Genomic DNA, 25710 nt, shown 5'->3' with positions numbered 1-25710 from the left:
TTGCAGTATGAGCTAGTATGTTTGTATAGAAGTGAAGTTATCATTTTAATCTTCGGGAGTTTGGGTTTTCCTTTGACGTCACTTTCACTAAAAGTTTGGTTCCTAAAAACTGTAAAAAAGGTTAGCCGCAATGTAATTGACTGTAACATTGTTTGTCGTTTGTTGACCGCGATGGGGACATCAGCTATCAGGGGGATTTGAACACCGCAATACCGAAAGAAAATTGGAAAATACCGCATACTCTGTATGTTACGTCTAGAACAAATAACAATGAAATAGCAATTAAGATTTTGTTAATGAACATTAAGTCAGGTAGTTTTACAATTAAACAAAACGAGCAAAATAATTAACATCCTTTGTTATGTGGTTTGAGGTCCTGTTTCAGCCTGTTTCCGAAACAAAGGCTCGGAAAACAGTGGAGAACCTGGAGGATAGTTTTTAATACCGTCAAAAGTTCTAAAAGCACCGCTTTCCACAGGTTCGGGGAATAGCGCAATGCCGCAATTCGAGATTAAAATGACCGAAATACCGCAAGAAAAATTGTCCAACACCGCAAACCCGCGAACCTCAATCAATGTCCACCCCAATTGTGACTGTCTGTTTCAATACGTCTGTAAAATTGGTTTTCATCGATTCATCATTTTAAGCTTGGGTTAAGAAATGTTATGAGTTTCTTAAAATAAAACTAATAAGATTGCAAAACGTATGATGCACGATCCTCGCAGTAGATAGCGCTATTTAAGCAATAGCGAAAATCAGACCTGAAAAAAAATCAGGCCTGTACGGGACTCGAACCACTGACCTCTGCGATACTAGTGCAGCGCTCTACCAATTGAGCTAACAAGCCAACTGGGAACAGTGATAAATCAGATACAATGAAAGTGATAAATCAGATACAATGAAATATATAAAGTTCATTTATTTTTTTCAGGTCTGATTTTCGCTATTGCTTAAATAGCGCTATCTACTGCGAGGATAGTACATCATACGTATCTAATACCGCAGTTCAAAATATATGAACTTCATATATTTCATTGTCTCTGAGGATTGCAAAACTATTTCACTTGATCACTTGTGTCACAATGGGATCTAGTGGAGCAGAAAATATTTTGGAAGCCAAATATCAAATTTATCAAGTGAACATGTCTGATTCGATAGGCAATCCCGATGCAAAGAAATGAATGTAGCCTTCCCTTAGTTGATTTTTATCGAATTTGCAACAAGAGAGAAAACTTATCCGTTTGTTTTTAAGGTCGTTTTTCAATCGATAACTAAATCACACACGATTCCAGCAATCATGTGCTCTGAGTTGGCATGCTAATGATTGTGCTTCAGCTCACCGCCACGAAGCATCTAGTTCTGATTTATTAAATTTACGTATCGCTGTACTTTCCAGTTGCATCCTAAACACTTCAGTTCAATAGAACATGTGCAGTTAGGGATCATTTGGAATCATAACTCGTCGAAAAAAATCTTCGCCCTGGACACATAAAAAGAGCAACTTTTTTAATCAAAATTCAAATATAATTTCGGTTGGGCTGCATGCAATATTGATTCAGTTTCCGGTGTGCAATTTCTTTACATCGACGAGATGTTTTTTAAACTATATTAATGGGGTTGCTCTAGTCACCACCGAGTGGCGTTTACTTTATTAGTCTGGCTCGCTTTGGAAAATCGAAAAAAATCTGACTGCTGTAACTATGATTTTACATCGATGTTTTAATAAGTGTGTCACGCAAGGGAAAGGGTACTTATGACTGCGTCATTTGGCTTCTGACAGGCTTAGCACAAAAGATAATGAAAACAATTAGTTTTTGTAGTTTCCGCCTCTGCGCAAGTCTACCCTAGTTGTTTTATGCTTTGTAACTGAAATGTGTTATGCTGAAGATCAAAACAAAGTTTCAGTAAACGGAGCCAAAGAGGTCAGAGCTTTGTGAGAAAAGATAGCAGTCGGCCAAAAGGTACTAAGACCTACTAACTGAGGAAACTTCGGGCATTTTGACAATAAGCATTTGCATTCGTATTAGTCACAACTGAAAGGTCTCGTCACGGCGGGCTGAGTATGAAACATAATCCTAAGTGCTTTGACATTTGATTGTTTGTGCTGTTTTTAACTATTCACAGAAGAACATAGTGTATAGGAGAGAGTTTGTTAGTTGATGAGCTCATCTTACACCGTAAGAAAACGAGTCCCAACAAGAAAACGCATAGAGGGAATGTTCAGGTTTGCTTTCAAGTGAAATGGCATCGTACGTGCTGCGACCATTGTTTACGTTGACGTCCGTGTAACAGCTATTCGGAGGTTGTTATAATTAATCAGCTATTCCATGTAGTAACTAGTTATCAGGATATCCACGGAAGGATATTACAGCTTCACTATTTTACCTGTCCGAGTAGAATAGTTAATTATAAACAGTATGTTCTTTCACATTTTGCTCTCTATTTTACGCCCGTCAAATAGCCATTAGTCTAAAATAGATATCGGATATAATTCTTATGTAACAAGTTAATGAAATTCGGTATCAAATGATCGTTCTACGCCAACTTTCTTACATATATCGTTGCCGAACCTTCAGCAGATCGATCATAAACAGATCTTTTTGTTGAGCTCAAAGACTTAGTGGCTCTCTTCCAGTTCTTTGGAGATTTTAATTTGATCATCATTATACTTCTTTCTATAAGATTGAAGCGAGGGCACTGGTAACCAGCCTCATGATCAGCATAGAAATGGCTCAAGTTCGTGCAATGGTTGTTCTTACCATCTTGAACAGTCTGGTGGCTCATTGTGGTTGGTAGAAAGAGTGATTTTTATTTTTCTTTCACATGCCACACTTACAAACGACACACACAGTAATTGGAAAAGGAAGGCTTTCATTGCGGCTAATCTACCCACTGGCAGAGTTATGTAGTGTTTTTTTTTTTTTTTTTTTTTGTCTGGTTTGGCTTTGCAGAGGTACTGGGTGAGCTTATTTCTAATAATCATAATGAGAAGAAAAATGAGTTTAATAATTTTCATTCAGTTCGAGCACTTTGTCATCGCAGTGAAAAAATGATTGAAAAATATTGCTTAAATAGTTCTTTGGTTTACTTTTGTGACCAGCAGGATCCTCTGGTGAAAAAATATTCAGAGTTTACCACCAAAAGCTGAATTACACAGAGGCTGACAAAGCATGTAGAATAAAAAATTACGATGACTATCTCGCAAAAATAAAAACCACTAACGACCTACAGTTGGCTAAAAATAAATCAAATACCACCAACGGCATGAAGTATTGGACAGGTCTCAATCTCTGGTGGGTAAGAATTTTCTACTACTTAAGCAAGTTACTTTCTTTATCAATTTATGACGATTTATGCGTGAGGTTATTTGATGGTTATAGACTTCTCGTGAGGTTATTTGATGGTTATAGACTTCTCGATTCCATGGTCATTATGCCTTTACGTTGGTCACAGGAATGGCGATTGGGAATGGAGTGACAAAAAGATGGCTGGTATAAAACTTGTCGATATTGTAAAGAACTTAAATCGTACAGAAGCACTGTCAAAGAAACCGAGGAAATTCTGCTGTTTGGTAACCCATGATGCTCTCTTGGAGTGCACTAACTGCAGTGAGGAGCATGCCTTTATATGTGAAGATTTCCAAGGTGAGTCTTGATTATGAACAACAGTGAAGCAACTTTATTGATGACTATACTACTTAGTGAATGAGAAAACTTACTGCAAGTCTGGTATGTATGGAAACCTTAGTGTTCCGCGTAGAAAGTAATGCCGACGAACTTATTCACCACAAATCGTATAATTTCATTGTTGTTTATTTGGACGATTTTGCAATTATTCGATCTGGCAAAAGCATAATACAAAATCGTTTGTATGTGTGTATATCTAAATTCTCATACAATGATTTGACTCCAAAATAGCTCAAAAATATAATTTGACATTCATATTTTACTTACTTCTGTGGCGGGCCGTTGGCTACAGTTAGCCTAAAGGCTTGTTTCGGGTTAACAACTTACACTGGACCTTTTCTTTTGAAATTGATTTACTGACTGAAATGTGATGTTAAGTACAAGCTTATATGTCAATCAATGTTCTCAATCACGTCATTCTCATTCATTTTTAACGAAACACTTAGAACACTATCATAATTTAGAAGTAAAATTAAAAACTAGATTGAGATACCGTAGAAGATCCCCCTTTCACTTCTAATCAATTTTATTACTTATTACTTATCCTTGTCTTTCTTTCACTGTTAAACAGAAAGTAACTTTACACAAGTGGACGTTAATTCGAGGTTGGTACAGTAAACATTTGACGAACACGTCATGACCTCTTTTTCAAGCTAATTCTTCACTAACTCAAACTCCAATTTGTGATCCCCTTTATTATTATTTTTTTCGATATGTTCTATCTTTTATCCACTTATTCTTTTTCTAATTGGTTCGTATGTCTTTAGCTGCATCCCAGCATTTTCTCTAGTTAAATCCTCCGCAAGAAACGCTTCCTGTATATTCTACGAGTATAAAGGCGAGTTTTGCAAAGATATCATAACAAGTCTGTACGTTTATGGGAACCAAAGCACATTGGATTATGGTGAAAAGGAAACGAACACATTCGGAGGCTACTTCAACTTGTTTGAGATCTCGGAGAGGTGTAAACCTGTGATAAGAGATTTATACTGTCGTTATCACTTCCCACCGTGTGATGAAACACTGGGCGAGCCTAAAGATCGCGGGCTCTGTCAAAGATCATGCTTGTATTTGATTCAAGATGTTTGTAAATCAGAGATGAATTTTCTTAGAAACGCATCCAGGGATGCCCCGGTGTTCGACCAGAAAATGATTAATTGCTCGCTATACAAGCCCACTAATGGTGGAGATGCTCCCGAATGCTATGAGTGGCCAGACATACCTGGTGCGTATCAGCATAGTCATCAATCCTTTCTGTAATTTTCAATTTATCTGGGACTAACTTTGACTAACAGACAAACATGAAATATCTGACAAAAACCAACGAAAACTTTGTTTAAACAAGGTTGGAAAATAACGGCTGGTAAGCGAAAAAGGTGAAAACAGTTTATCTGTGTGCTATGTTGACCGGCTCACATACCTGGTGTGTGGGAGTCAGAGATTGTCTATAATTTAATGATATAATTTAAATATAATCAACAAAGTTGAAATGGTAAATTGGCCACCGTTACGATTATAAAAGCTGACGTTTCGAGCGTTAGCCCTTCGTCGACGAAGATGTTTAGTTACTAAGTATACATAAGCTCTACAGCATGATAATTTCACTTTATTTTTCTTTCGCGACACGCACTCCAATTTTTTTTTCTCTTCCCACAGGTGATGACACAAAAAGCCTGGGTCTGTATTCATTTGATGTTTTGAGTATCGATCTGTGTTTAATGATTTATCTGATGCAGCCAAATATGTCATGGCCCCTCTTTCGAAAAAAAGAAAAGAAAAAAAAAAGAAAAAAAAAAAAGAAAAAAAAAAAGAAAAAAAATTTTCAAAAATTTATATTTCCGATCGATAGCTCTCCAAAGCCTTTTAGGACAGTATTTGCAGAGAAGGTTTTCAGTGGTGTAAGCGGTCAGAAGCGCAAAGTAATGACACACTACTTCAAGAGATTATATTAGATCGGTCAATGCACAGATACTCCCCCCCGTTTGCGTTGCCTTGAAGCCAGTTATCCAATTTCTCTCAGATTGTTACTATGGCGTGGGAGTTGGGTACCGTGGCAGTGTGAACGTCACCCGGTCTGGTCGTACATGTCAGTCTTGGAAATCTCAGTGTCCTCATCGTCACTGGCGGATTCCTACCAAAGATGACTCAAACATGTGTCGTAACCCGGACAGCAGTGCTCCGAATGGGCCCTGGTGTTATACCACTGACCCAAATGTTCGATGGGAATATTGCAACGTATCTCGATGTCCTCCAAGAGGTAAATTTAGCCACTGAGGAAAAGAAATAATTGGAAAGATTCAAAATATACATCCAAGTATAATTTCATCAAAAAAATAATATATGGGTAGAACAAATTTGGCTGTAAATTTAACAATCAGACGCAGAAAAAGGTTTGGGTCATAACGACTGTTGTTAGTATTCATTACCTCACCACGATTACACTGTCTTAACAGTTATGAGAATTTACAATGAATATGCGTTTGTTGTTGTCATCTACGTACACTAGAGTTACCGCCACCTCCGAAACGCTTCACGGTAGACAATGTTCAGACAAGGTATCTTATTTTGACTTGGGATGAGCCAGAAAATGCCAGCTTTCACCAAATATTAAGCTACACCGTAGAGCGGAGGACATCAAAATTGGAAAACTTTACAGTATTAAAGACGATTCCGTACCCTGGGACCAAAATGATTATGGAGGACTTGGAACCCTCCACAGAATACACCATCAGATTATCAAGCAACAATATGCATGGGAGATCAGAGGGTGTTTTGGTAACACAAAAGACACTACCGAGTGAGTAAACTGTAACGGATAGGCTCTTCTTTAAAATCATTTTTACTCTTGTAAACTAATAGGTGTTTTGGCACTACCTTACATCCCAAATACCTTGATCAGATCTAGTGCAGAGCCCTGAATTGACCTCGCTTAGTTTCATTAAACCTGCAGCATGGTCATTTACATCAAGACATACCCTCGTTAGAATAAAGGCTGATAGTTTCCAAAGAAACTGTTTGGGGCTGCGTAGGTGGGGATAACGAAATAATTTGAATATATCAACAAAGTTAAAATGGTAAATTGGCCACCGTTACGATTATAAAAGCTGACGTTTCGAGCGTTAGCCCTTCGTCGGAGCGAATAGAGGAATTGTGGGTTGTGCGTGCTTTTAAAGGCAGAAAATGGAGCTACGTTATTGGTGGGAACATGGCAACGAGAAAAACAGGAATAAATTAGAGGAATGAAAAGCTTTCGTTGATACCTGTGGGATTTAGACTGCCGATTTGAAAGATGAGCTTTTGTTCAAGAGTTTTACGGCTTTCCGTGCTACCTAAGTGTAAGGAAAGACCGCAGATTGCCAAATGTTGCTTAAAATGATTAGGTAAATTAAAATGTGTAGCGACTGATTTTTCATTCAAACGCGACAAAAACATAGGCAATTTTTAGGTCAGAAGTTCTTTTCAGGACTAATGACCAACCAGGCACTTTTAAATGGGCTCGTGCACGATGCAAAACGTGTCCTTTCATTCACAACACTGAGAAAATATCGAGACCCAAACGATCCATTAAGATCACCGATCACTTCACGTGCACGTCCGCCAATGTAATCTATTGCATAACTTGCACTTATTGCAAAAAGATATACATCGGCGAAACAAGCAGAAGACTAGGTGACCGATTCCGAGAACACCTTCGTGACGTGGAGAGAAATGACAAGGACACATCGAAACTAGTCGCTAGACATTCTAATTTACCTAATCATTCTAAGCAACATATGGCAATCTGCGGTCTTTCCTTACACTTAGGTAGCACGGAAAAACTCTTGAACAAAAGCTCATCTTTCAAATCGGCAGTCTAAAGCCCAAAGGTATCAACGAAAGCTTTTCATTCCACTAATTTATTCCTGTTTTTCTCGTTGCCATGTTCCCACCAATAACGTAGCTCCATTTTCTGCCTTTAAAAGCACACACAACCCACAACTCCTCTATTCGCTCCGACGAAGGGCTAACGCTCAAAACGTCAGCTTTTATAATCGTAACGGTGGCCAATTTACCATTTCAACTTTGTTGATATATTCATACCCTCGTTAGGCTCTTCATTTTCAAAACCAGAATTTCGATCAAATGTCAGCCCTCAGCTCCACTCTGCGCTTAATTGTTCTGCAGCTTTAAGAGTTCTCTTTTAACTTTTTTGTTCATTTGTCACTTTTCCAGACGAGTTTATTATGAAATTGATGCTGAAAATAGTGTTGCCACTAAGCTTAGCATCTTTATTAGTTGGGGTCGTTTGCGTCAAGTATGGACCTATTAGAAATTCAAAGCGAGGCAAAGTGTACACTGAGGTAATCAGAATTTTATAATTAAAACTTTCTTTCAGTCAACGAAATTCAAGAAAATAAACAGTTAACTTTTATGCTTACAATAAACAGTTTAACCTACAGCCGCAGACACCGCTCACCACTCTTTGTAACTGGGTCGAGATTCCCAGAACAGATGTTACACTCAAAGAGAAGCTTGGGGAAGGTGCATTTGGAGAAGTGTACAGAGGCTTAGTGCGCATGGACGGACAAGTAAGGGCATGTGCAGTAAAGAGTATTAAAGGTAAAAAGGGTTAATGTACTTGCTGATTTTTCACAAATTGATTAATTGATTTTCTGACTACCTATTGTGGTTGATTTACTTGTTGACTGAACTGTGATCCACCGGCTTGCAGATTTGTTGACAGATTGATTGTTTAAAGCGTTTGAAAACGAGTGTCTTTTTTAAAAAGCATTTGTATTTGCATTTTATAGAGAATGCTAGAGAGAAAGACAGGAAGGACTTACTCAACGAGCTTCAAATCATGGTTACAGTTGGTGAACATCCTAACATCATAAGTCTCATTGGAGCTTGCACAAATTCTGGTAGTTATTTGCTGAACGAATTGTAACTTTAATGATTTTATTATCTTGAACATAAACAGTCCCTCACCCTGTCGTCTTTTTACCTATCAGAAGGTTCTAAGGAACTCGCTTCCCTTAATGTCTGGTTCTCTAACGATTCACCTGTAATGAAATACCTAGATTCAATTTTGGTCATTGTTCGCCTGGCTCCGAATGGCTGCTTGTTGGACCAACTGAAGAAGAACAGAGAAAATCCATACGAAGATAAAATGAAAAGGCAAATCGGATTCACACGTGTGGACAAATTAAAGATCGCAAGAGACGTGGCCTGTGGAATGTCTCATCTCGCCAGCAAAAAGGTAGTTATGCGAAAGGCTGAAAAAGTAATACATCCAATTACACACATTCACTTACACTAAATGGTCTGACTTCCTTATTATTTCTATTATTCCATTATCATTCTGAATTTATCTCCCAGTGTGTTCATCGCGACCTTGCGGCAAGAAATGTGCTTCTTGGCGAGAGGAATGTTGCTATGGTTTCCGACTTTGGCATGTCACGTGATGTGTACGAAAGTGGTGAATATGAAACTCTTTGCACGGTATGGCTACTTTACTCGTTGAGAAAACGGGGAAGGAAGGGTTTTACAACTTCAAAAAAATGTGCATAGCTTTTAGCGCTATACAGATGCTTTTTTTTATTTTGTTTTGTATCTATTTATGAAGAAGTTTCACTTTATCGACAGAGTGTTTTCCCCTTCCCCCTCTACATAGCTATTATCTTTTTTCAGTCAATGTCGAAATAAACTGCAACTATGAGTGTTTATTGTATGGCTTTATCAATCGGAGAGTTAGTCAGCATTCCTATCGCATACTAATTTCACTGAAATCGTGCCAATTCCTCTCTCGAACAGGACATGTTACCGGTTCGTTGGATGGCTCTTGAGTCTTTGGAGGATTTAGTGTATAATACAAAGACAGACGTGTAAGTTATTCGTAAAAGAAATCGCATGAACTCAAGAGTAGAGTAGAGTAGACATTAATATTTATACAGGATAGCTCCTTCAGTGTAGTAAACACTGGTATCAACGGGGGTCCTGTTACCCACCCATCCCACCCCAGGGGAGGACATCCATCACACAGTAATCTCGTGCGTGGGAAATTAACGTCTCCTGCCCCTAACCCTGCAGGAGACGGGACCTCCACTTACTCGTCCCTATCCGAGAATATCTAATCATTTCTTGATGTTATAGAAAGTTAGCATATTCTTCTCAATTATTCTAAGACCCTGAGTGTTGGTCCGGTCGGGGTTCGAACCCTCGACCTCCCGCACAACAGTCCAGCGCTCTATCCATTGAGCGCTGGAGAGGAGGAGAGTTAAATTTGAATGGCTTTCAAATCATCACGGGGGACCATTACTCGCGAAATGTCTTGTTTATCATAATTATTTTCATTAATAGCACCTTCATATGCTTCCTTATAGATCCTCGAAGCTCGTAATTCATTTAGTTGAGACCTTCCTGGACGATTCGAAAATGCTAATATATTTTCTTCCAATTGGTCGTTTAACATAATAAAACCGGGCTCAAAGTTCTCGTAGCATTTCGTGATCAGCGTCTATGATTTCTAAAGAGTAGAAGAAGGAATAGTATAGTGCACTCTGTAGCTTTTGCAGCTATGGCCTGTTTATGCATTCATGGTTGACCAGTTACGACTGAGATACTGTTACCTTGAAATGAAAGAAAGGAAAATATACTCCAAACTTGTCTAATTGTTACCATTGCCTTGAGAGACTTTAACGATCAAGTGGAGAATTATTTTTGGAGTTCTCGTCTTTTTCCATTTTGAAGTTTTCTATATCAAGTGAGAAAATTAAATTTTAGAGGATGACCAATTTCTTTTTTTTTCGTTGACAGGTGGTCGTTTGGAGTTCTTTTATGGGAGATCGAATCTGGAGGTAAAGTTGTTACTTGAATCAAATAACTACTGGATCATCCTTGGCACCAGTGCTTCCACAATCGTAAGACATAGTATTCTGATGTTTGAGATGAAAAAGTTTATCGTGCACTAACGAATATAGTCTCTCATTTTTTTTCAAGGTAAAATGCCATATACCGGTCTTATAGCCAGGGGAATCATCGAATTTTTGAGGAACAGAAAAATATTATCAAAGCCAGAAGGATGCCCGAATGAAATGCAAGTAGCCATTGATCATCATCATCAATCCTTTTCATGCCTCGTGGCACATAGGGCCTTCACAGAGCTTTTGATAGTAGCCATTGATAGAATGAAAATATTTCGGCTGTCACAATGGTTCGGCTCCGAGAGCTTGGTGACTAGAATTTTTCTCTTTTTTTCGTTTCCCAGTTATGATTTAATGAAATCTTGCTGGAATCTGGATCCGGAGAAACGTCCTCCATTTGCAGATCTTTTGGTGTGCCTTGAGAAAGAACTTATTGAAAACAAAGAGGTATGATCAGTAGAGCAAAATGCCGTTCATTGAGTAAAAGGAAATAAATGAGGTACTTTTTCTCTATCTCTATCTAACCCATTGGCTTAACTTATTACAGCTTGTTTGAATTTTTCTTTCTTTACTTTTAGGATTTCCCAGGGGATAAGAACCGTCTTGAAACGGAACCAAAGGGAATTACAAATATTGTTAGTGAACCGGATTAATGACTTAGATGAAAACGCTGCCTATGGATTCACAAGTTTTCGTAGGAGTCCAAATACCTTTAGGCTGATGAGAAGTTATTATACTTCCGCGTTTGTATGTTATCAAAACGAACTGTTGTGGTCCACCATAAATCGTTTCAGTAACAGAAAGCAGACTTATACTTAGTAAATAAACCCCTTCGGGCGGCTGGTATGTCTGCTGATAATGTCCGCGGCTGAGAGATTGTCCGAAAAATGAATATTTGGCCGAGAGGCGAAGCTTCGAGGGCAAATAGGAAATTTTGAGGACAATCTCTCAGCCAAGGACATTATCAGCCGACATACCAGCAAGTCAGAACGGAGTTTATTTATTTTATAGCCCTCCCATTAATTTTCACATCACAATTAAACTGCATAAACAAAGTAAAAAAGTCAGTGGTGATCTGACGGCGAATGCGCGTGATTGACGCAAGCGAGCAAAATAAAAAAAAAAACCAGTTTGGTTCCTTCCATGTAAATAGGAGAACGGAAAAGTTGAAACTCTTGTGTTGACTATGTTTCTTTTTCACGCAAAAAATCGGAGGACAAATATCGACGCGGACGGGGATTACTGCGTGATAACTTTCCTGTGATTTTGCACCACGTGACGTAAAGTAACCAATAAAATCGCGCCAAAGTTAATGGGTGGTTTATAAATTGAATTAATGCCCTGATGTAATTGCTTGAGGTGGACATGTTTTTTTACACTTCATCAAGTGACGACATCAATTAACGTTGTTTTTGTTCATTCGCTTATTTCGATCGAGATCGCTCTTTTTCTTTTTTTCCTTTGCTCTATTGGCAGCAATATGTTTTTGTCACTCATGTACATTTATTTCTTCTATTGAGACTCACATTCTATAAAAGCTAGGTAATTTTCATCGTTAGGTGAATAATCGAAGATAATCGAGGATAATCGAGGTTTGATTGTAACAAGTTACTGCATTAGTAAGCGTTATTGTAGTGATAATAACAATGTTCCGTAATAATAATGATAATGATATTGAATTACAAGCGACAAAGGAGGAAATAAAATCATTAGTTTAGTTTTATTTTCAAATCATTTGCACTGTCACGAGAACAGAGAGCTTTAAGTTACCTTTAGCTTCTAATTTCTAAAGAGCTACAAAACTATAACTAGATGTAGCTTTTTTCGACGCAGAGAATTATCTTAAGACAAAACTTCATTGATTAATCTTAAAGTAAGAAACCCACCAGTGATTAACATTCATCTTGGTGTTTTGGATAACTTGTCCTTGCTTGGGTTTCAAGCTCATGTACTTAATGTCCATAACATTAAAACGCAAAACTAACAAGAACCGAATTGTAAAGTAAAGTAATGGATGGATAATTACCGCTGGAAAACAAGTGATCGCGTGAACAGCAAAATGCTTAACACCCTCAAACGAAATGAACTATTTTGGAGTTGAGTGAACTTTAAGAGGCTACAATCGAGTCTATTAAGAATCATGCTAACAGTTACTCTGACCGACTCTTGGAGAAAACGAACCATAACTAAATGGACGGGATCTCCTTTCGTGCAATGTTGAAAACAGAAAAATTAGCCTGACTTTACCCTTTGCAGTCTGAGTCGATAAGTCTTCATCTCTAGCCTTTTGTTCTTGTTACTTCTTCATTGCTTGTGTGTACTCTACGTAACTTTTATTTTGAAGATTTCTTCTTCTGCGAGATTATTGATTGCAAAAAGCATTCTAAATATGTAATTTCCTTTTATCTTGACTGCCGGATCTAACTCAAACAAAGTCCTATTCTTTCGCTCAGTTGCAAGTAAGCACAAAATATCAATTACTAAGTCAACATATAGGTGGAACATAAATGACTCCACATAGGTACCATTGTCCACCTTATTTAATTGAGCCAATTAAATTGCAGTAAAAGTTACGTAATCTTCAATACCACAATACCCTTCAGATCTGACAACAAATTCATAAACCAGTCAGTTCTTTTCAGAATCATGGTCATTCGTATCCTTCAAGGAGTCCTTCAAGAAAATCAATGAAACAAAGATTTTTGAGTATTTGGATCATCAAGAGGTTTTTAAGAGTTTGTCAAAACCTGTTTCTTCATCAATTTTCTTTCGATTTCTCGCTATGATTAAGAAATGGTAAACACCACAGCGTACACTATTGACCAGTTGACCAATCAGAGCGCGCGCTTTACTTTGGTTATGTTACAAATTCAATTTGATAAGGCAAGGAATATAGAGGATTAGAAAGTATTTGGTGGGTTCCTGGATACCAGGGTCTCTCATCTTCCCTCTCCAGGAGGCGGAAAGATGAGAGACCCTGGGAACGAGGTTGGAGTCATGTACAGATGCGGCAATAGTAACCTTATACTTACGTCTTCGGTTTTCAGTTCTCCCTCGAGTAATTCCAAAAGCTCAGAAAATGACGGACGCTTTGCAGGATCCAAACTCCAGCATGACTTCATGATATCGTAGCTATGAAAGAAAAACCAACTCAGTTTTGTTACACATCAGAGTTTGAGATAGAATAAATATATGAAGTTCATATATTTATTACAGGCCTGATTTTTTTCAGGTTTGATTTTCGCTATTGCATAAATAGCGCTATCTACTGCGAGGATCGTGCATCATGCACATCAGAGTTTGACCATTTTGACAGAACCCTGTTCTCATTACATTCAGATTATTTACATTTCAGGAGAGCATCCATCCGGCTTTGATAATATTTGTCCTGTTTTTAGAAATTCGATTATTTCCATTCCACCAAGACCGGAATATGGCATTTTACCTTGACAGGAGAGATAAAGAATTCAGTCTTTGATAAACAGTTTTCCTAGGTACATGTCTTACGATAAATTTTTCACGATGGACCGAGGCACTGCCAATAGTAGGAAAATGCACAACCAAAGTACGTTTGAGATAGCAGAGAAGGTGAAAATGGTAATGATGATGACAACATGATGAAGGTGAAGATGATGATGTTTTGTATGGGTATTTTAAATTCTCAACTTACTCGCATATCCTTCGATATGAAACAGGCCAAAAGGCTTAAGGCTAAAACTTTACCTCCAGATTCAATCTCCCATAATAACACTCCAAAGGACCATCTGTAGCAAAACAGCACCATAAGGTAATTTTACTATAAATTACCTATCTATTTAATACCGGATTTTAATTCCAAGTTGTAACAACGCCATAACCCCACCAACATTCTTACTTTTCGATGTAATTGTATACAAATAGTTGCAAAAAACCTCGAAATCCCTTAAAATCATGATCCATGAACGGATAAGACCCAACGACAGATATCTAATCTGCGATCCACTTCTCTTATTAATCATTTTAAATATTCCCTTGGCGATGATCCTTTTCTTTCAAGAAAGCTTGGGTAGCTTTCGTGCAATTAATGATGACAATCACGTTTATTAGATAAATAAATCCGTAGGGTCCCATCGTTAGGGTGTCAAGGTTCTTGAAATCGAGTTTAAAAGGAAACCATGTACTTGATGTAGTTGTCTAGCTATATTTTAACATTGTAACGCTTACAGTGCATATAGTTTAAGTACTGAACCTGTTTTAACCATTTGATGGTTAATTCGGAAACCATAAAATAGTTGTAAAGCTAAATCAGTTAGTAGTCATTACCGTATAGCATAACAATTTAACTTTCCCTCATTATTTGTTACTGTTTTAACTTACACGTCTGTCTTTGTGCTGTAGGTATAATCCTCCAAAGACTCAAGAGCCATCCAACGAACCGGTAACACTCCCTTTTTGGTGGAAGAATTTAAAAACATTGTTTGAATATAACCACTTCAGTTTAAATAGCCCTGAGCAGAATACTTGACGGCACTGGCTCAGGAAGATGACAATGTAATTTTTGAAGGCCGCAGAGGGACATAACACCGCCAAAGGATCTTCGTGCGCGCTACTTGCTCCAAACTAATTGACATTGTGGAACAAATCTGCTGGATATGCAATCATTGAGCAAATCTAATATTCTTTATGAGCGTCTCCAAAGATAGGAGAGATAAAGATTTCAGTCTTTGTGGGCGGTTTAATGAGAAGCTTTTCAAAGTAACACGTGATAAATTTTTACCGACTTACAGACTGGCTTTTTAAACCAGTGGGACAATGCAAAGCTAAAATACAAGTAAGATAATACAAATGATAATGATAATGATGAACATGATAAAGATTGTTATGGGGAGTAACTGTAAAATAGTAGCTTCTAGAAATCTCTAGGACGCCATCTTTGTAGAAGGAGGAATCTTTGCAATGTAGTTGTGTTAACCGTAGATTGTAGGATTTCTTGCGTGAAATAGTAAAAAAATTATTTTTCGTTTCAAGTACGTTTCTACTTTTTTAAGCATAAACACACTGGCCATACCCCAGATGCATTTTCATATTCACCACTTTCGTACACATCACGTGACAAGCCGAAGTCGGAAACCATGGCAACATTCATCTCGCCAAGGAGCACGTTTCTTGCTGCAAGGTCACGATGAACACACTAAGAGAGAGGAGTAAACTAAATATCGAATAATCTTCTCGAAAGTAGCTATTTCTCTGAATCAGTTATTTAACAATTTCCAAAAGATAGGTAAGTTTACAATAGGAGAAGGTTGTCCCCTACTAGGTAACCCTCAACCCTAACCCTTAACCCTAGCCCGTTATTCTATCGCGTACCTTTTTGCTGGCCAGGTGTAACATTCCACGAGCTACATCTCTTGCGATCTTCACTTTGTCCTGGGGCGTGAAGTTTATTTGTTTTTTTGGAACTTTGTAATACGGATTTTCTCTGTTCCTCCTCAGTTGGTCCAAAAGACAGCCATTGGGGGCTAAACGAACAATCACCAATACTGACCCTAACATTTACGAGAATAGTTGAGTGTTAAAGCTGTTAAACAGTAATTGCGGTTGAATGTCGAATTGTTTGTGTTGCATAATTGAGAATTTGCTACTACATCAAAAGATGAGTCCGGAAAGGAAACTGCACATAAGACATTAATAAAAAATTCATAATCAAACAAGAAAAACATTGACTAAAAATTACCACTCTTGGTACAAGCTCCAATAAGGCTTAGAACATTAGGATGTTCACCAACTGTGACCATAATTGCAAGCTCGTTTATCAGGTCCCGTCTCTCTGTTTCTGTAGCATTCGCTGTTAAGACATATTATAAAATTAACTGATATTCATAGGGTTGGAAATCTGTTTCTTATTTTGTATCAAACATGAGGACGCCCCCTTTTTATGTTCTTTCAATCAAGGGATCATTAATCAATGAATAAATTTTGGTAATCAATAATTTACTTAGCTCAGTAACTAAGTCACACAACCAATTGAAAGCGTCATCAAATATAGTTACCTTTAAGCTTTTTTACTGCGCATGCTCTCTCCTGCCCATCCATACACACCAAGCCTTTGTAAACTTCCCCAAAGGCACCATCCCCCAGCTTGTCTTGAAGGGTAATATCTGATCTGGGAATCTCAACCCAGTTTCCAATTCCGATGGAGAGCTCAATCTTCAAGAGCAATGCAAAAAGTAAAATACAAACGAATTACGCCACGTTTCATCCATCAACCAACTGGATAACTTAATCATACAATGCAAGTTAAATTACCTCTCTTTTTTTCCGTTTGGATTTACATGTTGGCCGAAGCTTTAAGCAAACGGCCAATATAAATGCAGCAGCTAAAAACAGGGGCAAGACTATAACCAACATCAAATCTCTGATGAACCTGTCTGAAAATTAGAAGAAGCAAACTCTTATCACAAACAAGTAACCAGAAGTACTGATTAACCTTTCCCATACAGAGTAAGTGTTTCATTCCCTTTGGTTCTTGAAATGTCTGTTTTCGTTTTAAAAAAAGCCGAAAGAACTCTTTCCCAATTACTTAAGTCTCACCTTTAAACCTTTTAGATTACCCAAAAAGAAGTTTGTTGGAATTATTTACAAATACAAGTAGTATCCAACGCTATAATCGCTTTTGTCATAGCGTTAGTTGACATCAGTTGTTTTTGTTAACAATTACTTTCGTTTTTGACTAATATTGTAAACTCTCGAGCATTATCCTCTCCTTACCAATACATCATGAAAGATCAACTTGCCGCTGGTCATTTAGGGAGAAACCCATCATAGGTGTTATTATTACCTGGAAGTGTATTCTGTGTTAACAGTACACCCTCTGACCTTCCGTACATGTTGTTACTTGATAATCTGATGGTGTATTCCGTGGAAGGATCTAAGTTCTCTATAACCATTCTGGTTTTAGGATATGGAACTGTCCAAACGGCGGTAAAGTTTTTCAGTCTTGATATCTTTCGTTCTATTATGTAGTTGTGTATCTGGTATAAGCTACCATATTCTGGTTCATCCCAAGTCAAAATAAAGTATGTTGTCTGTGCATTCTTTACGAAGATATTTTTCGGAGGCCTTGGTGTCTCTTGTGAGTGAAGGAAGTAACAACAGTAAATAGATAAAAAACAGCAACTTTAAAAGTACATAACCGACTGAAAATTTGTCGAGTTATTCAAATCATATGATATAATATGAGAGTAGGGTGGTAATGTAACAGGATGACCTTCACAACGATTTTCTCACCCTGAACGAGTATGGAAGTAACTCTGAGTCGATCTCCAAATGACGAACGCACCCCTCCTATCAACTGATTCAGAGCATCATCTTTGTCCGTTTTGTTTGTATTTATCGTTGCAAGGACTTTAATGTCTGCCCTTAAGCTGCCATTTCTAAAGAGAAAAGCAATGTAAAACTTAGGAAGAACTCACGAACGATGAGTAATTAATGTTGATCATGAGAGCTGGCACACTGCAAGGTGCTTAAAGCTACTTCCATTAAAAGACTCTGGGTGCGAACAAATTTACTTCTCATTTAAATTCTTATTTATTTTGGCCTCATTTTGGAACCAAAAAATGGCCAATTTAGACAAGGCTTAAACAAGGATAAAAATGGTTTCCCTGCTCTGCCTTTGTTTTCGTTTAGCCCAAGCCAGGGTTGTGATTTGATCTTATCTTACCTGAACTGCATAGTTATGACGTCATATATCTTCAACATAGAAGATTTATTAAAGTGGTGTTTTATCTAAAAGAAGAAAAAAGCTTTATTCTTAATCAAGGCAAGTGGAAATATAAAAACAACTTTTTAGCCTTACACTGATTGCATGTAAACCTAAACTATGTCGTTACTTACTGAGATTCTAATGACTTCAGCCACTTCCAAGAACCTTTTACTACTACTGTTAAGTAGATCGCTGGTGAAGTCAGAGTGTATTATCAGCTGGAAGTCCACCTCAAATATGTCTTCACCTGAGGAGTGACAATGGACCAAAATATAGGTGGAGTTGATAAAAAGAGAAAAGAAACAAAAATGGCTGGGGATGAAAAAAATAGCGCAAACTATGACGAAGTAAAATTCAAACTAAAAGTCATTGGTTCTAGATTCCAAAAACGTAGCGTGTAACGATTTTAGAAATTAAAAGCTCAGTACAGATTCAATTATGCGGAAAGAGAAACTAAACATGAGTTTCTCCCCGTTATGTTCAGCGGCATTCACCCTCATTCCTGACATCTTGTGAATTCATAACGAATCACTGACATCTGGACATCTAAAAAGGCTCCCAACTGTCCATGGTCAGTTGACTTTGAAAGCGGTATATAACTTACTAACCAAAAGACAGGGTCTTTAACACAAGAACCGTGCTAGGTCGCCCGTGGCCAATTTCATTGAATCCATTGACTATAATCTCGTATGCTGTGTTTGGGCGGAGCTTTGTAACAACATTCTGAGTTAAGTTGCTCGTAGTATTTACTTCTTTATAGAGCTCGGAATCGAGGCTCCGATATCGAATCCGGTAACCCAACAGTTTTTCTTTGTGACGAGAAGGAGGTACGTTCTTCCAAGATATTAAAATCGCAGTTGAATTGAGAGGACGGCCTTTAAGGAAAGTGGGAGCCTCTTCTGGAACTAAAAAAAAAACAGCATTTATCTTATTTTGGTCCACAATGAAGAAGAGTATTCCTTTGGTTGGCTCTGGAGCACTGTGTGGAATCCAATAGTGCTCAGATCATGTTACATCAAAGAACCACTAAATGCTCGCTTTCCCAAAACAAGAATTCGTCAGCCGATTTTTTTAAAATTCTATATTACAATATGATCCTAAAGGCAATTGATTTGCACAAGGGTGCTCTTGATCTAAGTTCAACCCCGAGTATAATAATGACATCTTTGGCAAAGATCTGTCTTCCCATAGATCAAAGCATCGGTATCTGAATAAGAGGGGTATGAAATAAGAAGGGTATGAAATATCCCACTAGTATCGCAGAGGTCAGTGGTTCGAATCCCGTACAGGCCTGATTTTTTTCAGGTCTGATTTTCGCTATTGCATATATAGCGCTCTCTACTGCGAGGATCGTGCATCATACTTATCTAATACCGCAGTTCAAAATATACGAACTTCATATATTCATTGTATCTGGTATGAAAATATGTTGTCAAACCATTTCAATTATTCAATTGTTGGTCCTCTATATTAGTGGGTCTCAACCAGCAAGATCATTGAATTGTCATGGATTCAGTCATCTATCACTAATGTGTTACACGTACAAATCAAACAGATTGAACACAAAGTTTCCTATTTATTTCAAAACTTCGAACACATGGTTTTACCTTCGTTTTTCCCGACACTCATTGCGGTTCATGAACTAAACAAAACACGTCACGAACCCTAAAGATGCTTTTTAGCTCTAGAATAAGTCTTCCTACTGATGGGATTTACCTCTTGGCGTACATCGAGGTACGTTACAATATTCCCATCTAACATTTGGGTCAGTGGTGTAACACCAGGGTCCATCCGGGGCACTGCTGTCCGGGTTACGACACATGTTTGAGTCATTTTTGGAATCAGCAACATCTTTAGGAGTCCGCCAGTGACGATGAGGACACTGTGATTTCCAAGGCTGACATGGACGGCCAGTCTGAGTTATGTTAACGTCGCCACGGTAACCAACTCCCACACCATGGTAACAATCTGAGAAAAAAAGGTTGGAAAGTTGGGAGAGTGGCATCAGTCCGTAGACTGATATTTAATAGGGTGACGAGAAGCTTGAACAAAATTTCTGCTATTTTTCTGTCATCGCCTCTGTATAAATTTAAATTTATGCCTACTTATTTTATTGAGTCCAAATAGTTTTGTACAAAGCACTACGGACGCATTAAGCGGCATTCGAATAGAGATCTTAAAAATTACAATTCAGAACATTAATAACAGACCTGTACTCTCAGTGTCATCACCTACGGGAAATGGAGAAAAGTAAGAGCAGCAGAGGTTAGAAAAGTAAAGAAAAAGTATAAAATTGTCTGATCGATGTGATAAACCAAAATATTACAGTTATTTCCTGGCGTCTGATTTTGTATATGGCTGTTTGTGTGTGTGTATTTTTGGTGAGTATTTTTGCGTATCCACACATGCGAACTGGCTCACATGTTGCCAGAGTGTTCCTACTTTTCGTAACATTAAATATTTTTACTACACGAGGATGGGATACTATTCCATGGCGGGTAATCTGTCCCCCTCCTCTCTCTGCGTTTCGTTAAACTTCTCAAATTCCTGGTATCAACTTATACACCTGGGAGGGGAGGGGCGCCTTAAAGAACAATATATCCTGCTCCACTCCGGAAGCGCAATGATCCTGTTTAAGCCGAAGAGTTTAATAACTCTCAAAAGGACATGACCAGATAATGATAGCTTTTTGAAATATTAGATTTTTCGATGACGGTGTTACACCTACCAGGAAGATCATACCATTGATAGCACTCAGGAGCATCGCCACCATTTGCATCAACAAACTTAGAGCTTGAGCAATTTATCATGTCCTTGTCAATTCCTAAGTTCGGTGTATCTCTAATTAAAGCTATTTCTGGTTTACAAACGAATTGGTCCAAATATTCGCATGAGCTGCGACAAATCCGACGTTTTTTAGGCCGCCCCAGTGATTCATCGCACTGTGGGAAATGATAGCGACAGAACAACTCTCTTAATGTGAGGTTGCACTCCGGCGTAATTTTAAACAAGTTGAGAAAAATTAAATTTCCAGTTTCCGTTTCACTAGAATCCAGCGTGGATTGGTCACCATAAACGTACTGGCTTGTAATTATGTTTTTACATAATTCGCCCTTATACTCGTAAAATATACAATAAGCTGCTCTCATAGAAGCGTTAACTGGAGAAGATGCCTGCAGGCAGCTGTAACAAAAAAAAAAGAAAAAAAAATCAGGATAAAAGAAAGAGAATAGTAAAATGAATGAGCATATATAAATTTATTAATGCAATCTGAATAGATATATATCTAAGATCTGAACGTTTGTGAAATGTCAAGCGTACCAACCTTGAATTAGAATCCTCTTGAGTAAAGTTACTCTCTGGTTATCGAAAAAAAAAAAATCCAACAAACAAGAAATGGAAAGACGTCAATTGTTTTGGCAGGATATGATAACATGACAGAAAACAACAAACATATGAAATACATATATATGAACTGCGGTCATGAAACGTATATGTGCACGATCCTTCGCAGTAAAGCACTATTTAAGCAATAGTGAAAATCAGACCTGAAAAAAATTCAGGCCTGTACGGGATTTATGTCGAATTAAATTGATGGCCTGCTCCCAGTTGGCTTGTTAGCTCAATTGGTAGAGCGCTGCACTAGTATCGCAGAGGTCAGTGGTTCGAATCCCGTACAAGCCTGAATTTTTTTCAGGTCTGATTTTCACTATTGCTTAAATAGTGCTTTACTGCGAAGGATCGTGCACATATACGTTTCATAACCGCAGTTCATATATATGTATTTCATATGTTTGTTGTTTGATTTATCATCTTACGGGTTTATGTCGAATTAAATTGATGGCCTGCTCCCAGTTGGCTTGTTAGCTCAATTGGTAGAGCGCTGCACTAGTATCGCAGAGGTCAGTGGTTCGAATCCCGTACAGGCCTGAATTTTTTTCAGGTCTGATTTTCACTATTGCTTAAATAGTGCTTTAGTGCGAAGGATCGTGCACATATACATGACAGAAAACCTCGAAAGTAATTAATTCAGTTGTCGACTTGTTTATCACTAGAAAGACACAGAATAACCAATAATCTTTGAATGCTTTTCATTTCTGAAGAGCCTGCAGGTTTAAAAGCGGGACAGAACTGTGCAAGACTAAAGAAAGTAACTTTTTCTACTCACCGCAACAAGCCATCATAGTGTTCAAAATTGTAAGAATGGTAACTGCAAAGACACGAGCCCTTTCCATACTGCAATCTAACACAAGGTTATTGAATACGCAGACTGTTGCTGAATAAACATAAGAACATTTGGTTTAATCAACTGAGTTGAGATGTAAGTTGGCTACCGTAAAGAGTTTAAAAACAGAGTTGACGTCTCGAGGGTAACCTCTTGGTCTGGTCCGAGTTCCGAAAAGTTTTCCGAGAGCGAAATAATGGACGAAAGTCATCATAATTAGAATTATATTTACGTTAACCTGGCCGTGAGTACACCAAGTCAGTAATATAGATGAACAAACATAAAATGACTATGAGTGAACACAAGATTATCTATACGATATTATGCAGTTCCAAGCTCAAAATGAACAGAGCATTGCATTATGCGGTTCCAACTGAGGGTCTCAATGGGGTGATGGCTTCTGCGGCTAACAGTTAAAACTTTGGCTAACAGACAAACTTTTCGTCCCTTTTACGGCTAAGGACTATTTATTTATTGCTCTTAAAACCCGGCTCTGTTCGTCGGGCAATTTTATAATTCAAAAACCAAACACACCTAACACTAAGCCGCAGAGTAATATTGTTATTCGAAGTGGCTTAACAGCGAAACAGTTGTCAGTCCATACACATCAAAACTGAAGAAACTGGAGCCAATTAAGATAACACGCTTCGTTTACCAAAGAACGTGTGTTATTTTGTCCCCGGGTATGCATATTAGATATGCATAAATCATCGCAGTTGATGTCTGTGTTTATTCTTTTAGCTTTTCGCAATCAGCGTCCTTGTAAAGACCACCGTAGATTTTAAGCTTTAATTTCCTTTTGCTGTAACTCTCTTGAGCCACCGGGTAGGCGTTAGCCATCAAGCATCGAACTGCTTGTGTTTCTGTCGTTTAGTTTCGTGTTACGTTTGATCATGCATTTTTTTCTATTTCTAGGTTTCTTAGTAATTACCGACGAATGAAATGAAATTGACGTGACTAAAGGGTCGACGAATACTTTGCTAATGGTCAACTGTACGGCGAGCAAACATAACAGTTCCTCTCTCTTCGCACGCGACGTAGAGAATACTGAGCATGACTCACCCAGGTTATTTGGTAGCCCAATTATTTATTACCAACGCCAACATGCACCTTGGACCCAAAACAATATGTTTGTCACGCAAATTTGAGTGAGTAGTTCAATAAAGGCACGAATCAACAACCAGCGCTTTAGAATTTTGTCAAGAATGGCAAATTTTATCGTACTCAGCCGATCGCGTTACGTCGATCTTCCTAGACGGAGTATGCTAACTACAAGTGTTGTTCGTTGAAGTACCCTTAGTATCTCCAAGTACAATGTGGCTTAAAATTTGTCATCATAAACTGCTGGTGATCTTCCTACTAAATAACGAGAAACTTTGGAATTTAGTGTTTGAGTGGAGCTTTGCTTACATCTCAAGTACAAAATGAAAACTCAGCATTTTACGTTCAAGCTCGCGCGGAAATCAAGTCAAAACAACATACGAATTTAAATACCTTTCGTTTGCTGACTTCCGGCTCCAGCCTACGATTTTTCTGGTAACTGAAACTGCGTTTTGGTTCTTAGTAAGAAGACACAAACGAAGAACTGATTGGATATTGAATGATAAAACAAGCACTAACTTGCAATCCAATCGTAAAGCAGTATGAAAAGTAATACGAGCCAGTCAAAGAGTGTTTGCGCATTTTCAAATCTTCTAAAATGTTAATTAGAGGCCAAGAGATGCTCCGAGCATGCGCAGTTTTATTGGAGCTCAAACAGGGCTGACTGAGTATTCTCTGCGGTTGAATGAACTGCTTTGTCGGCTGAAAATTTCATTTCGCTCTCGTGTTGAAATCTGATCCCTTTCAAATAAAGTGACAATTTCTCCGTATTTTAGAGACTAATTAGCATTTTTTTCGACTCTATGTTTCCCTACAAATTCACTTCAAGGTGAACAAAATAAAATCTATGGGTAAAGCTCTTTTTGAAAAAGAAATAATCATAAAATGTGCTGATGGAAAGGTGTTTCTGCTTCTGGCAAAGTCAATGATCATCTTATTAATAAAGGCTGATAGTTTCGAAAGAAACTGTTTGGGGCTGCGTCGGTGGGAGTAACGAAATAATTTGGATATATCAACAAAGTTGAAGTGGTAAATTGGCCACCGTAACGATTACAAAAGCTGACGTTTCGATCATCTTATTATTCCAGGGGCCAGAGTAGGTTCTCAGTACCACTCAGGTCCATAGTTTGGACAAATCCTTACCCTTGAAAACAGAATGACTATAAAGAACTCAGATTCCTCTACAGAATACACAATCATATTATCAAGCAACAACATGTATAGAACGTCAGAGGGTGTACTGTTCACATAAAAGATTCTGCTAGATAATAATAACACTTAGAGTAGGTTTCTCCCTAAATGACCGGTACCAAGTCGATCTTTACGTGTACAGGTAACTTCCAAAACGAAATGATTAGAAAACTAACAATGTAAGTTAAAAGGGAAACCAATTGCTAATGATAACAAAATTAATTTGATGGCTTGCTCCCAGTTGGCTTGTTAGCTCAATTGGTAGAGCGCTGCACTAGTATCGCAGAGGTCAGTGGTTCGAGTCCCGTACAGGCCTGAAATTTTTTTCAGGTCTGATTTTCACTATTGCTCAAATAGTGCTTTACTGCGAAGGATCGTTCTCATATACATCTCATAACCGCAGTTCACACATATGTTTCATATGTTTGTTGTTGTTTGATTTATCATCTACGGGTTTATATCGAATTAATTTGATGGCTTGCTCCCAGTTGGCTTGTTAGCTCAATTGGTAGAGCGCTGCACTAGTATCGCAGAGGTCAGTGGTTCGAGTCCCGTACAGGCCTGAAATTTTTTTCAGGTCTGATTTTCACTATTGCTCAAATAGTGCTTTACTGCGAAGGATCGTTCTCATATACATCTCATAACCGCAGTTCACACATATGTTTCATATGTTTGTTGTTGTTTGATTTATCATCTACGGGTTTATATCGAATTAATTTGATGGCTTGCTCCCAGTTGGCTTGTTAGCTCAATTGGTAGAGCGCTGCACTAGTATCGCAGAGGTCAGTGGTTCGAGTCCCGTACAGGCCTGAAATTTTTTTCAGGTCTGATTTTCACTATTGCTCAAATAGTGCTTTACTGCGA

The 25710-nt window shown here is 38.0% G+C and overlaps 2 protein-coding genes and 1 pseudogene across 18 annotated transcripts; 1 reads left to right on the top strand and 2 right to left on the bottom strand.

The window, feature by feature from the left end:
- LOC148740617 (uncharacterized) overlaps window positions 1-25710 on the bottom strand; it is a 1045961-nt pseudogene that overhangs the window by 291743 nt on the left and 728508 nt on the right.
- Window positions 1144-12319, top strand: LOC111327749 (tyrosine-protein kinase transmembrane receptor Ror2). 15 transcript variants are annotated; one of them, XM_088748855.1, is made up of 19 exons: window positions 1155-1961; window positions 2125-2224; window positions 2683-2788; window positions 3101-3293; window positions 3454-3644; window positions 4258-4291; window positions 4454-4911; window positions 5343-5363; window positions 5707-5943; window positions 6193-6483; window positions 7899-8026; window positions 8114-8285; window positions 8477-8587; window positions 8747-8925; window positions 9045-9167; window positions 9480-9550; window positions 10482-10522; window positions 10665-11035; window positions 11167-12319. In XM_088748855.1, the coding sequence occupies exons 3-19, from the start codon at window positions 2713-2715 to the stop codon at window positions 11239-11241; spliced, it is 2772 nt and encodes a 923-aa protein (XP_088604981.1). In that variant the 5' UTR covers window positions 1155-1961; window positions 2125-2224; window positions 2683-2712; the 3' UTR covers window positions 11242-12319. The 15 variants fall into 15 exon arrangements, 14 of the variants coding, with proteins under 14 accessions (XP_088604981.1, XP_088604984.1, XP_022787742.1 ...); XM_088748858.1 differs by lacking the exon at window positions 2125-2224 and having other exon boundaries at window positions 3104-3293; XM_022932007.2 differs by lacking the exon at window positions 2125-2224.
- LOC111327748 (angiopoietin-1 receptor) lies at window positions 12288-24275 on the bottom strand. 3 transcript variants are annotated; one of them, XM_022931997.2, is made up of 21 exons: window positions 24049-24274; window positions 22498-22572; window positions 21655-21688; window positions 21058-21512; window positions 20540-20560; window positions 20046-20297; window positions 18938-19234; window positions 18461-18576; window positions 18288-18352; window positions 17855-18000; window positions 17406-17696; window positions 16874-16995; window positions 16618-16774; window positions 16302-16412; window positions 15935-16113; window positions 15636-15758; window positions 14945-15015; window positions 14312-14352; window positions 13937-14033; window positions 13621-13720; window positions 12288-13261 (listed from the first exon to the last, which is right to left on the bottom strand). In XM_022931997.2, the coding sequence occupies exons 2-21, from the start codon at window positions 22562-22564 to the stop codon at window positions 13217-13219; spliced, it is 2790 nt and encodes a 929-aa protein (XP_022787732.1). In that variant the 5' UTR covers window positions 22565-22572; window positions 24049-24274; the 3' UTR covers window positions 12288-13216. The 3 variants fall into 3 exon arrangements, 2 of the variants coding, with proteins under 2 accessions (XP_022787732.1, XP_088604977.1); XM_088748851.1 differs by having other exon boundaries at window positions 22498-22565; XR_015996683.1 differs by lacking the exon at window positions 13937-14033 and having other exon boundaries at window positions 24049-24275.

This window comes from Stylophora pistillata, chromosome 2 (assembly GCF_964205215.1).
Source record: "Stylophora pistillata chromosome 2, jaStyPist1.2, whole genome shotgun sequence".
Lineage (NCBI taxonomy): Eukaryota > Metazoa > Cnidaria > Anthozoa > Scleractinia > Pocilloporidae > Stylophora > Stylophora pistillata.
Note: the sequence above shows the minus strand (reverse complement) of the source record. Positions and strands in the feature narration are given on the sequence as shown.

Excerpts from the sequence above, each read along its gene's own strand:
- LOC111327749 (XM_022932007.2), top strand. The coding sequence starts at position 2,713 with ATGATCAGCATAGAAATGGCTCAAGTTCGTGCAATGGTTGTTCTTACC. Across the intron at positions 9,551-10,481 it reads TATAATACAAAGACAGACGT|GTGGTCGTTTGGAGTTCTTT; the intron begins GTAAGTTATTCG and ends TTTCGTTGACAG. Across the intron at positions 11,036-11,166 it reads AACTTATTGAAAACAAAGAG|GATTTCCCAGGGGATAAGAA; the intron begins GTATGATCAGTA and ends CTTTACTTTTAG.
- LOC111327748 (XM_022931997.2), bottom strand. The coding sequence starts at position 22,564 with ATGGAAAGGGCTCGTGTCTTTGCAGTTACCATTCTTACAATTTTGAAC. Across the intron at positions 19,235-20,045 it reads ACCTCGATGTACGCCAAGAG|TTCCAGAAGAGGCTCCCACT; the intron begins GTAAATCCCATC and ends TTTTTTTTTTAG. Across the intron at positions 18,353-18,460 it reads CTGAAGTCATTAGAATCTCA|ATAAAACACCACTTTAATAA; the intron begins GTAAGTAACGAC and ends TTCTTCTTTTAG.